Source organism: Biomphalaria glabrata, chromosome 5 (assembly GCF_947242115.1).
Source record: "Biomphalaria glabrata chromosome 5, xgBioGlab47.1, whole genome shotgun sequence".
In the NCBI taxonomy this organism is placed as follows: Eukaryota; Metazoa; Mollusca; class Gastropoda; family Planorbidae; genus Biomphalaria; species Biomphalaria glabrata.
Genome location: NC_074715.1, coordinates 47982325 through 47997917, shown reverse-complemented (window position 1 = coordinate 47997917; position 15593 = coordinate 47982325). Strand labels below are relative to the sequence as shown.

The 15593-nt window shown below is 34.3% G+C and overlaps 3 protein-coding genes across 6 annotated transcripts; 1 reads left to right on the top strand and 2 right to left on the bottom strand.

The window, feature by feature from the left end:
• Positions 1–866: 866 nt before the first annotated feature.
• Positions 867–6093, top strand: LOC106073257 (cytochrome P450 3A7-like). Of its 4 annotated transcripts, none has more exons than XM_056030073.1 (4): positions 867–981; positions 2589–2828; positions 3090–3764; positions 4368–6093. In XM_056030073.1, exons 2-4 carry the CDS (start codon positions 2619–2621, stop codon positions 4974–4976), a joined length of 1494 nt encoding a protein of 497 aa, XP_055886048.1. In that variant the 5' UTR covers positions 867–981; positions 2589–2618; the 3' UTR covers positions 4977–6093. The 4 variants fall into 4 exon arrangements, with proteins under 4 accessions (XP_055886048.1, XP_013089228.2, XP_055886047.1 ...); XM_013233774.2 differs by lacking the exon at positions 867–981 and adding an exon at positions 1041–1213 and having other exon boundaries at positions 2584–2828; XM_056030072.1 differs by lacking the exon at positions 867–981 and adding an exon at positions 2384–2472 and having other exon boundaries at positions 2584–2828.
• A 3078-nt stretch (positions 6094–9171) lies between these two features.
• LOC106073256 (ubiquinol-cytochrome-c reductase complex assembly factor 2-like) lies at positions 9172–9522 on the bottom strand. Its single transcript, XM_056029676.1, has one exon. The coding sequence runs from the start codon at positions 9520–9522 to the stop codon at positions 9172–9174; it is 351 nt and encodes a 116-aa protein (XP_055885651.1).
• A 2518-nt stretch (positions 9523–12040) lies between these two features.
• Positions 12041–13939, bottom strand: LOC129926405 (uncharacterized). Its single transcript, XM_056030078.1, has 2 exons — positions 13510–13939; positions 12041–12978 (listed from the first exon to the last, which is right to left on the bottom strand). Exon 2 carries the CDS (start codon positions 12810–12812, stop codon positions 12198–12200), a length of 615 nt encoding a protein of 204 aa, XP_055886053.1. The 5' UTR covers positions 12813–12978; positions 13510–13939; the 3' UTR covers positions 12041–12197.
• Between the last annotated feature and the right edge of the window lie 1654 nt (positions 13940–15593).

Below are 15593 nucleotides of genomic sequence, written 5' to 3'. Positions count from 1 at the left end.
AGAATCAATTTTTTTTTTAATTAACTTTTGGTAATTAATTATTTTGTTTGGTATCGAACAAGGAAAAGAAGTTGTACTTCACAGATGTGGTGGTATAAGTTGAATTAGTCCCCTTTAAAGTTTGTGTAGAGAATTGGGTCGTCGCTTCAAAGTTTGAAACCAACAATTCCGGTAGATAACTATAAATCTTTTATGTTTTCATAAGCACTTTGATGGCACAGTGGTTAGTGTAGTGGCTTGAAGAGGCTTGATTCGATTTCAAGGCGTATAACTTTGTTTTTTATAAATTGCATGTAAAAAGCTACCACGGTAACATTCACCCAGATACGCCTTTCTTTCTCCCCTTCCCAACCGACATAGCGCATTGAGAAAACTCAAAGCATGAAATTGCGCTAAACAAAAAACAAGTGGTCAAAATATTTCTAGATTTATTATTGTTAGTCAAGATCTATTACAAATTTTATTACTTGAATGATTCAAATTAATTGATACTATTACACTTAATATAAGGGTGTTTTAAAGTATTTTTATATTTTTCTTGCATTTTATAAACAAACTGGCAAGTTCTCTGAATTCTCTGGCATTAGTATTGCCAGAATGAGAAATATAACCATTTAATAGTGCCACATAGGGTTGTACTTAGCAGAAACCAGTGTATACCTCCATAAACGTGGTATTGTTGCTGATTTGTAGACACATTGTAAAACAGCCAATTGTAGACTTGTTTGGATTATACAATGTTTGAATGTAAACCTATTGTGACTTATCTGTACTAAGTTAAAAGATTGAAACTAGGGTTACTATAATATGGCAAACAATGGGGGAGAAACCAATATGTGGGGCAAGGTTCTTACAAAGTACACATCGCCCGTCCCTATCTCTGTGGCCGAGACCAGGTAGCTTGCACAGTGAGTTATAATTAGCAATGATGAATGAAAACGCCTTGACCAGATTCCATGGATACCCGCTTTATTGAGTCAGGTTTCATTTTCTATTAGTGTATTTCCTAATGCTCAGCACTTAAAGAGTAGGCCTACTATTGAAGGTTTGTAACTAAAAATGTTTTAATTGTCTTATAATCAAGACGTGAAGAGATTTATTCAAAACGTCTTGATGTTCTAGTCTACTCACTGAAACATCAAATAAAATGGCTTCTAATTCATCGGGGTTGTGAGTCAGGATCATGTCCTTCATAGGAATGCAGAGATAACTGGTCAGTGTTGTTGTTGCTGTTGTTTTTTCTTCTCTATCTCATCTCTCTTTGTATCTTTCTCTCTTTCTCAGTCTCTTATCATTCTCTCTCTTTCTTCTTTCTCTTCTCTCTTTCTCTCTCTCATCTCTTATCTTATATAATACAGACGTTATTTAAAAAAAAGAAGATGATTACGTCCTACGCTTCATGCATTCAGTCATGCATATTAACCAATGACCTAAATTCTGCCAAGTCACTGGCTTTCCTGGCTGGCTCAGGCAACCCATTCCATGCTCTAATAGCACTAGGGAAGAAGGAGTTTTTGTACAAATTTGTCCTAGCATAAGGAACGGTGAATGTACTCATATCTTTGTGTCTTTCTGAGTATTTTATTACATTTTGTTTTTGAAGATTATGGTTCAGTGTTTTATGTATAATTGCTACTTTACTTTTAAGACTTCTGTCCTGTTATTGGTGTTGATTTAGAGCCATTTATGATTACAGTTTGTTCTCTCCCTATCAGAAAATCTTTAATCCACTGTATCGTCAAAGAGTAAAAATTCGGAAGTCACAAATTCAAGAATCTTTAAGTCATATAATGTATTATTTAAATAAAAATAACTCCTTGTAAAAATAAATTGAGACATTTGTTGCTTTGTTCTTTATTCTACGCTTTGACAGTCCCTACAAATATGAAGATGATTGCGTCCAAGTCCTAAGCTTCTGTTTGACAGCAGGGGATTAATATGACAGGATTTGAACTCGGGACCATCGCGACGACAGCCAGAAGCGCATACCAACAATCCATCCATATTATATTCAAGCAACCTAGAACTTGGCCTTAATATCTAAACTTTGACAAATGTTTAGGTTTAAAGTTTAATGTGTTTCTTGTGTACGTTAAGTTTTGTTTTAGTTTCTTTAACAGTTTGTGGGAATTTGTGACAGATTTAAAGCTGAACTGTTAGGCCAATGTACAGACACACGTGTTTACTTATGAACGCTGTGTGTAAAGAGTCTAGTTTGATCTAGATATAACTGGATCGCTGAGATAATGTGTTAGCCTTGTTGCTCTCTTCTGCTTTATTATCAAATTGTCTGAATATGCATACAATTGTCAACCCTTTTGAAATCGTGTTTCTGTGAAGCCTTCTGCCCTCCGACCTTCGGATATCTATTAATTGAGTAAATAAGACATACTTCTATTTCTTTTGGATCACTGAATGTAACACTAGCTGTGCTTTGTGGGAAAGGGAGATCACTTTGGAATCATATACGCTGTAAGTTGTACAGGAGAGAATTCACTGATTGGTCTATAATCCTCTATTCCACTGTGAACTAGTGACTTTATTTAAAGCACATCCGCTACAAAGTTATGTCCTAATCGACAGGTCAGAGACACATCAGGAGATAAAAGTCCAAGACAATGCTGTGCACACTGGTCATCCTAGGGGCAGTGTTGCTCCTGCTCGTCGCTCTCTTCGTCAAGTACATGTCTGCTCACCACCAAGTCTTTAAAAAATTGGGAATCGATCACCCGCAGCCACGGTGGATAGTGGGAAACTTTGATCTGGCCATGAAGCACGGCATGTTCGAAGTTCAGAAAGTTTTCTATAACAAGTATAAAGAGAAAAAGGTAAGTCTAATTGCTGAAACGTTTTATAGAGTGCACATGTCAAATTTAAAATATAAAAATTATGTTTAAATGTAAATTTAAAAGGATAAGTCTAATTGTTGGTAAATGACATATATAAGTTTAGATTGTTACGTTCTATGGTGCTCCTAACTTAACCTTTGTAATTATATATATATATATATATATATATATATATATATATATATATATTATTTGTCTGCTTAAATTTTTAATTATTCATCATTTGCTTTTTCTAATCAGGTCTATGGATGGTTTGACGCTCGAAGACCAGTTATTGTGGTCAAGGATTTGGACATGGTCAAAGATATCCTAATTAAAAATTTTAACCATTTTGTTGACCATTACTCATTCCTGGACTTCGAACCTCCTTTCCACGACAACCTGCTCAGCTTAAGGGGAGATCACTGGAAGCGTGTCAGAAGCATAATCTCCCCTACGTTTAGTTCTGGGCGAATAAAAAGAATGGCTTCTCATGTTGAAAAGAACGCGAAGATTTTGCTGGAAAATTTGCAACATCTACAGGAAACCGGTGAAGATGTTGAGCTGCGAGAGATCAGTTCCTGCTTTACCCTGGATGTCATCGCCAGCACTGGGTTCGGCCTGGACATCAACACGCTCAAAGATCCCAAGAACGAATTCGCTGTCGAAGCTAACAAAGTAATGAATGGAAATCGTATCGTCTTCTTCGTGGTCTGGTTCTTGCCGGCGCTTTCTGGCATTCTGGCCAAGCTGGGTTTCCACATGCTGCCAAAGAAATCTATGGAGTACCTCGCCCAGGTCATTGATCAGATCATTGAAGAGAGGAAACACGATGACAAGAAAAACAAGGTCAACGACTTTATTGACCTGGTGATGAACGCAGAGACGGAAGCTGGTCAGGCCAGTGGCAAGGACCTCACTAGATCGGAAATACATGTAAGCATAAGAGTGTTTACTAAGAAATATATAACTGCTTGTAATAATCATTACTTTCTAAGCCAATTATCATTTATCATCGAGTCTGTAATATTAAATAATCACTAAATAATTATCTAAGTAATTACTTAAAAGAATGTTCGCATCAGGCCTTTAGTGTGTATAACAACTTTAATAGCTAAAAAATGCCAACCAAGAGAGAAACAAACATTGTTTTTAGGGCTGCTTTTAAAAGTTTCACTCTGAAAGTACATGGCAAATATATAATGAATGGATGGTATTCCCTCAATAACTTAATCTATAGTGAGACTAGGTATCTTTTGAAACAGCTTTTTATATTAAGAACATTGTTTGGATGGAATGATGAAAGAAATGAATTCTTTAAAAAGTTCCGGAATCAAATATTCTTTTAAAATAGCGGATGTATTAAGAATTCTTATCCTTTGTTAAAATACTTTATTTATTTATGTTACATTTTAGGAGTTTTTAAGCACTATGACGAGATTATAATTATACTACTTTACGAAAAAGAAGAGAAAACACTTTAAGACTTAAACCTAAGTAATTACTGGATTGGACATATTTTTGTTATTATTTTAACAGAGCCAAGCTATCATCTTTCTTTTTGCTGGCTTCGACACCATTGCCACAGCTTTGTCCTTTACGCTCTTCCATCTGGCCATGCATCCGGAATGTTGTGAAAAAGTCCAGGCGGAGGTGGATGCCAAATGTGGCAAGGACATTCCTGACTACGACAAAGTCCAGACGCTGACCTACCTGGACATGTGCATCAATGAGTCCATCCGGCTGACGCCCCCGGGGATATTCATCAGCAGACAATGTGTGGAGGACATACAGATCCAGGGCGTCCATTTCCCCAAAGACATGGCTGTAATCATCCCTACTTACGCTATCCAGACTGACCCCGAAATTTTTCCAGAACCTGAAAAGTTTGACCCTGAGCGATTCAGCCCTGAGAACAAGGTTAACCGTCACCCAATGGCATTCTTGCCTTTCGGTCAAGGCCCACGTAACTGTATTGGGATGAGACTCGCACTGCTAGAACTTAAAATTGCCCTGGCGACGATATTACAAAACCTAACGCCCGTCCCTTGCTCTAAGACCGTCTACCCCGCGAAGTTGAGCAAAATACAGACCAGAGCCATGGATGGATTGTGGGTAAAATTCCAGAACAGAAAAATCGCTAATTAACAAATACTTATGAATGCTTACTGAGCATTATTGATTACCTATATTGTATTAAATACCCATTGAAATATTGATCCAACATATTGGACCAAATAAATTTTTTTAAAGGTTTTACTTTATTTTACTTTGTTATTTAGTCGGGTTAAAGGTCAGTGGGTGAGGTCATTGTGTTGACCAATAAAATAATACCGAGCTTCTTTAGCACTTTCTTTTATAGTGATGTTTTAAGATTGACCTCTTGACCTCATCGGTTTGTCTCTTGACAGACTTATAATGTAAAGTTTGGATTACTTTCTAACCCGTATGGGTCGTATTGCCATATTTATGCCTAGTCTAGAATACTGAACAACACTTTGAACATGTCTCTTAACAGAATTGTCATGATAAGTTTAAGATAATAAACACAGTGTGTTTTTGTGTGTTTAGTTATCATACCGTTCTTGTAGACAGATCCATTTTACGTTTAAAATCTTAAAATATATACTAAACTACTTTAAAATGCGCGAAGCATCGGTAGACGATATAGTAATTTACTACCAACACCAAAGGTCCAATTTTCGACTACTGTTACGTAAGTAAAAAAAGTATTTATTACTTTGTGGGTTTAAGTTCTAACTTCACTCGCCTCTTGGTCGTTGTGCTGGCCCATTAATTACTTGGTATACTTTTCGCCACTGGAATGCTCTTTTTATTGAGCTTCTCAGTATCATTGGCTCCAACTTCCTTTTCGCTTAGGGTTAACTCATGCTTCCACCCCCACACACACCAATCCCACGATTAAAAGAAACACTTTCACACACACTTATAATATTGTGAATTTAAAGGTGTTTGAAAAAAAAAATTATAAAGATTTAAAGCTCATTTTATTCATAGGTCGTGTACTATCTGATGCTGTGCTTAAATAGCACCAAACTTTATATAGGATATAGTAGCTAAGTATACGTTACGTGAAGTGTAGTGTCTGTATCATGCTTGAATTATCTGTCACATCTGGCTACCACACATCCTACAAGCATTCAGAAAGAAAACAAAATGGGCTGTTCTATATATATGAAACTGAAATAAAGTGTCTTTGTTTTCATGTAAGCTATATGTCCTATATGTACCACAATGCGATTTGTAAGGCATACCAAAACGTTAAAATAAATATATAGGTGTACTTCTACTTTGGAGTGTCATGTGAATACTGTATACAAAAAATTAGGCATACGTTTGTAATGGAACTTCACTCATGCATGAATCGTGAAGATCAATTAGTCTATGCATGTGAAGCAAATTTTTTAAATATATTTTTTTATCTTACGAAATTTTGTATATAATGTAGAAATTCAAGAATCGTAACTGAAAGTTACATTATACCAATTTTATTTTCCACTTTGTGTTGGTTATTTCCCTTTGTTTCAAAAAACAAAATTAATAACAAGAAGACAGGATACATTTTATTTTTTCAATACCAATGGAAAAACAGGAAAAGTTTTTAAGTTTTAAAACTTGCACTCAGTGAAATGACAAAAGGAACATTTCAATGTACTAGATGCTAGCACTAATCCTTGGGATATATCCTCCAAATTTAATTTTTTTTTTGATTCAGTCTAACTTTTGCATACCCCAGTAGTTATTGTAACAGTCATGGTCAATCCATTTGTTCAAACACTACAAGTTCTTAGTACTCCAAATGTCTTTTTGTTTTAGTGTTCAATATTTATCATGTGATCACTGTTTAATTTTAAATATTACTGAATGTTTAATCAATTCTTTCAATTTTTTTTATTTTTTTTTGGGTCACTCATTCGTGGCAAACATCTTATCCAGGTCAATGCCTATCCACACATTTTTTCTACAACCTTGCTTTGTTTATTGGAAAATTTAGCTGTTATAATTAATAACTTTTATGGGAGGATATATGCTTTAAAATTTAAATAATCTAATTACATCAACCTTTCAAAGTCATTACTAATTACTTAAGAGCTTAATAGAAATCAGTCTAATGTTGTTTTGCGCTAGCCAGAGCTAACTAACTTAAATCAAATAAGCACCTGTAGTTACTGTATTCCAAAACAACTCAAGTCAATGTTTGCAATATTAAAAGAAAAATTTAGGAGGTTGGGATGAGTGACATTAACTGCTTGGCTACTTATCAAGAAGCTCAAACTGGAAAAAGGATTTGAGAATAGTTGTGTTACAGTTGGGTTACAATCTTTGAAAAGTAGGTTAAGGATAACCAACAAGGAAAAATAAATTGTCATTCATTAAAACATTTTATTGCTTACAATAACACTATTATTATAAACTAGTTTAACAAAAAATATTTTTTCTAATTTAAACAAACAAACTTAAAATACATTATGCATCAATATTTTTAAATAGTTTGTAGTTTGTACAATATTGCAGTAATTTTAGCTAGAAGATATACCATACAATTAACAGTTTCAAAAGAAATACTGTACCAGTTACCTAATTTCTATAGACACATCAAAGTGTTTTCTTTCCTATGCCATTCAGAATAAAACTAATATTTTTTTTTAGTAAAAGTGATTTAGAAATGTAAAAATAATAATTAAGTAGCTATTGATTCATTATTGAATCAACAAAGATATTTTTATAGTTAATTCAATAAAAGATAGAGAATACTATAATAATCTTTTGACTATAGACAACTTTAAAAAATCTGTACCAGTATAGTCAAATATATTTTTAAACATAGTATGATAAAATGTTTCAAGAAAAACTAAAAAATCAACATAGCTGATGTCAGGGTTCCCCCACCATTCTGAGATTTGGATTTCAGGAGTTTTCCAGGAGAAAATATTTGATTTCAGGAGCGTAAAAAATGTGATGCGAACTATAAATTTAGTAATAAATATAAGAACCAACATATGTATAAAGTTACAAATTTTTTTGTTGTTTTGTTTTTCAAATTATCAAATTCAAAAGTAACTGATTGGTTGGGGAAAAAAAGTACTGCTAAACCAATAAGCCTATTTGCACTACTCTCTCTCTCTATATATATATTGCTTTTCTTAGTCACAGATGAAAATTAAAAAAAAAAATTTTTTTCATTTTTTTAAAAAAGTACCGGTATCAGCAAAAAACCCTATCAAGAAAAAGGACAAAAGAAAAGCAATCTTAGCTTTTTAAAACAGGGAACATTAAATGGATAGAAAAATGGACCAGAGCATGTAGACATGAAAGAATGCAGAGGACAAGAAATAAAAGGAGAAAATCTTCCATAAATTCCTTAATATATATACAGTATAATTTTGAAATTTGGTACAACAGTAAATATAGACTGCACAGTTACGTCTTTAGCCCTGAATCTAGTTGATAAAGTACTTTTTTTTCAGTTTTTTTTTTTTATGTTAGTAGGATTTTACAATTGCAAATATATATATTTCATTTCTGCAATACATTAGTTTATCGATCTTATATGTTTGTTATATACATTAAATGATCCAGAAAAAAAATATTCTAAGCAATTGAGTATGTTGGCTATTGAAAAAATCAATCACAAACAAATGATCAAAGTCTGCTAATTACTGTTTTATAGAATTTAATACCATTTCATTATGACTGAAAAACACAAAAGTACTAACTGAAGTACATTTCCTTCAAACTTGGTTCAAGTCATTTTAAATTATATCTGCATCTGATGTGGCAAAATATGTGTCAAAACTGTGTCAGCTTAGCAATATGAAATACTCCACTAATCCTTTATCTTCAGACTTAAGACAATGTCTTATTAGGGTTTTGATGGCTATCTCGGTATCTGACTTAATGGTTAGGCATTCCTTCAGAAATGAAGATATGGTCCTTGCCAAACTTCCTGCATGATGGGGCAGGGAAACATGCTCTTTGTCATTTGTATACCAAAATAGTCATATCAACTTTGTAGATTTTATCTATCTTTTAGAAGTATCTTTTAGACTTGTAGGATAATATATCATAAATCTTGTCATGTTTATGTTGATACATTTTAATATAAATTTATTTTTATTGAAGTCTTCAAGTGTAGCACAAATAATCGTAATATTAAAAATCACTAATTGTCACTGTAAGTCACATTGTAATGTAACTTGTAGATTCTAAGACTTAGAGTAAGTCATATAAATTTCATATCATTGATTGATGATTATTCTGTGATTATTCATCATCATGTATTTTAAGTATTTAATTAAGGATCTAGAGCTACTTAATGCAGTTATTTACTTTTAGCAAACATCGTTGCCTTAAGTCTCTCAATGAGAGGTTTGTCTTCTTCCTCTTCGGAATACAATGCATTCCTCAACTCTTCTTCGTTGGCGCCAGATGCGTTAGTTATTTTTGGCCTTTCCCATTTCTTTTTGTGAACATCGTTGGAAATTCTTACAAGGCTGTTGTAATAATTATCACATTCTTTTTCATCGACAGTCGATGCTTCACCTTGAGGAAATTTAGTCAATATCTGTTTCTTTATCTGGTCTCCTAAATCACTGGATCTTTTTCCTTTAAACTCTTTAACCGGCCATTGTTTCATTAGTTGAAGAAGTGACCTATACCTGGAGGCCGCCATGTTGTTATTAACCTGAGAAAATGTTTCCTCAAACTTAGAAGAGTTGAGTTTGGTTATATAAATAGAGTTATGTAGGTAAGTGGCTTTATTTTTTAAGAGTTTGCTGGGATTAATCGAGTCTAATCGTGACCTGTCTAATGCAATAAGTTTATTAAAAAGTACGAGTCTAAGTCTTAACCATTTGTTCGAAAGATTTAATTTCCATTAGGACTAAAACAGAAAGATTTAAAAACTCCTTCATCCCACTTTCGGTCTGAGTGTTACAAGATCATCTGTCGTCATCTAAAAGTACATAGAAGTCTAATTCATAAAGCGTTATGAGTTATGAGTGTGTATGTGTTTCGTGTGTGAATGTTGTTCGTATTTGCATCTATATTGTTATTGTACAGTAGTTACACTGAGGTTGTCAATTGTAGTCAAACTGAATTTCCATTTAGTTGGATCAATAAAAATTATCTTATCTTATCTTATTTTAACAATAAAATAAAAGGAAGGAGAAAATATACATAAAGTAGCAATTAGAAGTCTTAAATGTAAAGTAGCAATTATACATAAAACACTAAACCATAATCTTCAAATACAAAAACAAAATGTAATAAAATACTCTGAAAGACACAAAGATAAATCCGTATACTACATCCCATATGCTAGGACAAATTTGTACAAATACTCCTTCTTCCCTCGTGCTATTAGGGCATGGAATGGGTTGCCTGAGCTAACCAGGAAAACCAGTGACTTGGCAGAATTTAAGTCATTGGTTAATATGCATGACTGAATGCATGACGCGTAGGACGTAATCATCTTCTTTTTTTGAAGTAACGTTTGTATTATATAAGATAAGATTATTAAAGACCAACTGGCAACTTAAGAATGTTTTCTTTGACTTGAGCTTTCTGATGATTGTAGATGAAAGAGAGTGTGTGTGCAAAGAAAAAAAAACACATTCTTTATCCCTCCTTTCCCGCTCACGATAACCTGGCCACGCCCTAAGCCTTGTCATATAAACAAAATCGTTTTCCAAATGAAACTAGCTAGACGTGCCGTCATTAACCTCCACAGCCAGCTAATCTAATTGGCTTCGAGTCAAAACGTTTTCATTATTTTGAAGTTTCTAACTTCTTTCTAAGACCTAAATAAAATACTTGAAAAAAAAAAAAAAGCTTATACGATGTGTAATTTTATCACTTAGTTTGAATCAGTCATGTAATTAAATGTATAGTCAATCTAAAATCTAGACTGACATTAGAAATATTTTTACCATTTGTTTTTCTTTAGCGCTATTTCATGTTTTTAGCTTTCTCCATACGCTCTGATCCTATCTGGACCAGTTGGGAAAATGATGAAAAGGGGGGGGGGGATAGAAAGGGATATCTGGGTGGATTTTACCGTAATTGGATTTTTTAAAAACTTTGTACAAAAAAAAGAAAGGGAGAAAACCTGAATTAGAAATCTTGACTCTCGCCTCCTATCGGCACCTTCGATATGGGGTCACGGAGGTCACGCTTCTCCGGCCGAGGAGTGTAAAACTTATGACTGGAGAAGATTGTAGGCCTATATATTGTTTATTACAATTTACAGCTGCGACCTATAAAGGGGACTAACTCAGCTTATACCACCACTTCAGTCAGGTACAATTTCTTTCCCTTCGTTCGAGATACCAATAGTTAATTAACTAATTGGTTAATATTCCTTATTGATTCTTGTGTTGTCAGGTAAAAGAAATAATGGCGCAAAATTTCAGCTTGATCCGAGATTGAGTGTGGGAGAAATAACGTGTACAAACTTGCTGGCTTATGGGTCTAAAAGCACACTGGTGACACACTAGCAATATCAGCTTGAAGTTGAATACTTTCATGCTGAATGCACAGAAAGTGAATATAATGAAATACATTACAGAGGGGAAAACATCAGAGACGTAAATTGTATAACCTAGGCATTAATATAATGAACTGGTGGCTCGACTGACAATGGGAGACAGTCAACAACGACCAAATACGAACAAATTGAAACTTTCATCTCTCGCACTGTCTTCATATAAGAAAACAATCATTCTTGAACCTTTGTCTGAAATTCTCCCTATATCAAGAACGGGTGTGTCAGGATCACGCGGTTTTCGATTCGGTCCGAGACAGATCAGAACAGCGAGAAATGCCGACTGTGAGTCCACAGTGGGTGAAGCAGTCCAGTGTGAGACAAAGGCCAGTAGAGTTTAGAATTTAGAACGGCATTATACTTTCCCCAAACAAAATAATTAATTACCAATGGTTTAAAATTTCTACTTGATTCGAGATTGGATGTGGGAGAAATTGCGTGTCCCCTGTTTTACCAGACAGATAGACAGAGATAGATCAGCAATGTAAAAAATATAAGAGGATCGATTAACACAGGGGTTCTCAGCCTGTGGGTCGCGACCCCCTTGGGGGTCGATTGACGATTTGCCAGGGGTCGCCTAAGACCGTCGAAAATATGGACTGTTATTGTCTATTCTTCTATTGCTGTGTGTGTGTGGGGGGGGGGGGGTCGCGGCAGAGTGGGGAAATGTAAAAAGGGTCGTCGAGCATAAAAGGTTGAGAACCGCTGTAATAACGGAATGATATGCGTTGAACGTAATTATCGATATGTGTCAATTGTCACAGATAACATATATAAATGTTGTTGTTTTTGTATACAAGTCCTCATGACGTCCTAGTCTTCCATAATATTAACGCTTTTATAATATCCTTTTCTAGTTCCTCCCTCTCTGCCAGTGTGTCCATCAGTTGCAGCAACATGGCGTCTACATCCTGGTTTTCGCTGATCACGTCATAGACTAGCTCCGAGTTCGCACGTCCGCTGCGTCTGTCAGAGCGTTGAGGCGCCCCGTCTGCCTCGGAGATGAGACGCTTGACTTTTCGGATGTTCGTGATCAGCATGTGCATGTAGCTATTGACAGACGACACCACCTCGCGGACTATGGCCATCACCTGCTCGTTCTTACCCTGGTCAAAAAGCTTGGCATGCTTCTCCAGGCTTTTCGCCAAGTTTCGGACAATATCTTGATTGGAGCGAGTAATTTCCAGCAGCTTTTTCTCCGTGTTGGTTGGCGCACTGCTGGTTTCCCTTTCGCCAAAGACGTCGTCAATGGCTTCAGCCAAAAGTTTCACACCAGCCCTAAGTTGAATACATTCATCATGTAGATCGCTTAAGCTGCACAGCTGAACTGCATCTCCCTCTTCCACACTTATGTCTTTGGCGCTTGCCATTTCAGACCCGGTATCGGAGTCGTTTAAATTTGATTGTTCGCTTCCCATAATTAGGGATAGAAAGATATGCCCTCTTGAACAAAAAATTTCTTTGTGGCTATAGCATGTTTTGGAGAGTTGAAATAAGGTTACACTAAGAGATTAGTTAGTCTATTTATTTTGTTGAAGAGAATTTTAAAATCCAATTCATTTGACCTGGTAATTGAGACCATGTCTGAAAAAGAAAAGGACAATTTTACGAAAAAAAAAAACTTATTATTTTTGTAACCGTGTTATCTCAAATTTAGGATTTTAAAATAGGCCTATTTGTCTTTTATCTTATGTAAACAAAGTTTCACTAAAAATATTGATTGAATGAACTAAGAATACTTATAGATATGCTAATTAACGCATGAAATGAATGGTAGAATCAATGGTTGACTGATTGAATGAACTGTTACAGGCTGTCACTAATAATTCTCGACCAAGCTCTATTAGCTGTTTGTTAAGCTTTTTTTTTTAATTGTGTAACAAATATATCTCTTTCTCTTTCTCCCTCTTTCTTTCGTTCTCTTTTATTATCTCTCTTTATTTCTCTCTTATACCCTATCACTCTCTCAATCATTTGCCACTCTCTTTTTATTAATAATTCTTTCTTTCTCTTTCTATCTTACTTTGTCTGTCTGTCTGTCTCTACTGACACAGGCTTCCCTCCCCTATGTCTCACTAAACAAAAAAGCTTACATGATGACAAATAGCTACTTACTATCAGGCCTGGACATAAAAAGGTAAAGGTTTGTGATCCTTTAATCCAATATATCCATATGGACATGTACACCTGTACAACGCTTTACTGTAGCCTATATTATAATAACCATTTAATAACACACCTTAAGTTGATAATGAAATCACGTGACATGAGTGTATTTGCGGGTGTGCGTTTGTGTTTACTAGACTGTGTAACTACTGTGTGCTGTGTATATAGGTCCAGGAACTTAGTTATCAACTAAACGTGTCAATTAGAGTCAAAACTATTGTGAGAAATATAAATGGAACTTTTCATTGTTTAATCTCCATAATTGTTTCTGCTTGTTTCTTCGTTCCAATCAGCACTATCTCAAGATTTTTTCAAGTATCTTACTAAGCTTGAGAAATGAAAAACGTCTGGACATTGTGCTGGCTACATTACACCCTCGTATAACCAGTACACTTAAAAATAGGCCTGAGAAAAAAAAATAACAGAAATGAAATACAGGGAGGACCAAACAAGGACACGTGACTACAACCAACCAATGACTGGTTGTCACACACACATGGGGGAGCGGATAACATTTAGCTGTAGATTTAGATCTAATGAGCAGCAGCAGGTCAAAGTTCATTTTGTAAAGAACGGCGGATCAAAGTTCATGTAATGAAGAAACAAATCAAAGTTCATGTTATGAAGAAACGAATCAAAATTCATGTAATGAAGAAACGAATCAAAATTCATGTAATGAAGAAACAAATCAAAGTTCATGTAATGAAGAAACAAATCAAAGTTCATGTAATGAAGAAACAAATCAAAGTTCATGTAATAAAGAAACAAATCAAAGTTCATGTAATGAAGAAACAAATCAAAGTTCATGTAAAAATCAAAGTTCATGTAATGAAGAAACAAATCAAAGTTCATGTAATGAAGAAACAAATCAAAGTTCATGTAATGAAGAAACAAATCAAAATTCGTGTAATGAAGAAGAAACAAATCAAAGTTCATGTAATGAAGAAACAAATCAAAATTCATGTAATGAAGACAAATCAAAGTTCATGTAATGAAGAAACAAATCAAAATTCATGTAATGAAGAAACAAATCAAAGTTCATGTAATGAAGAAACAAATCAAAATTCATGTAATGAAGAAACAAATCAAAGTTCATGTAATGAAGAAACGAATCAAAATTCATGTAATGAAGAAACAAATCAAAGTTCATGTAATTAAGAAACAAATCAAAGTTCATGTAATGAAGAAACAAATCAAAGTTCATGTAATGAAGAAACGAATCAAAATTCATGTAATGAAGAAACAAATCAAAGTTCATGTAATGAAGAAACAAATCAAAATTCATGTAGTGAAGAAACAAATCAAAGTTCATGTAATGAAGAAACAAATCAAAATTCATGTAATGAAGAAACAAATCAAAGTTCATGTAATGAAGAAACGAATCAAAATTCATGTAATGAAGAAACAAATCAAAGTTCATGTAATTAAGAAACAAATCAAAGTTCATGTAATGAAGAAACAAATCAAAGTTCATGTAATGAAGAAACGAATCAAAATTCATGTAATGAAGAAACAAATCAAAGTTCATGTAATGAAGAAACAAATCAAAATTCATGTAATGAAGAAACAAATCAAAGTTCATGTAATGAAGAAACAAATCAAAGTTCATGTAATGAAGAAACGAATCAAAATTCATGTAATGAAGAAACGAATCAAAGTTCATGTAATGGCGATGGATAGGCCACGACCTTCGCAAGCCTGCATCCAATATCAGATGGCAAGCTCTCAACTGTTGACAATGTTCCGTAGACATCTCAGGAAGAGTTTATTGAACTCATTGATAGCGATGCAGTGGAAAATGACTTCTCTTCAATTTTAGTTACACAATGCTGGATCAAGTATTTGCATTCATATCTTGTAGTGAGATTTGTAGCGCCTTCTTCTTCTTGGCGAAACAAGGTATTCCTGTCTGTTAGTTATCAAGTCTAAATACAGAAGGTATTCCTGTCTGTTAGTTATCAAGTCTAAATACAGAAGGTATTCCTGTCTGTTAGTTATCAAGTCCAAATGCAGAAGGTATTTCTGTCTGTTAG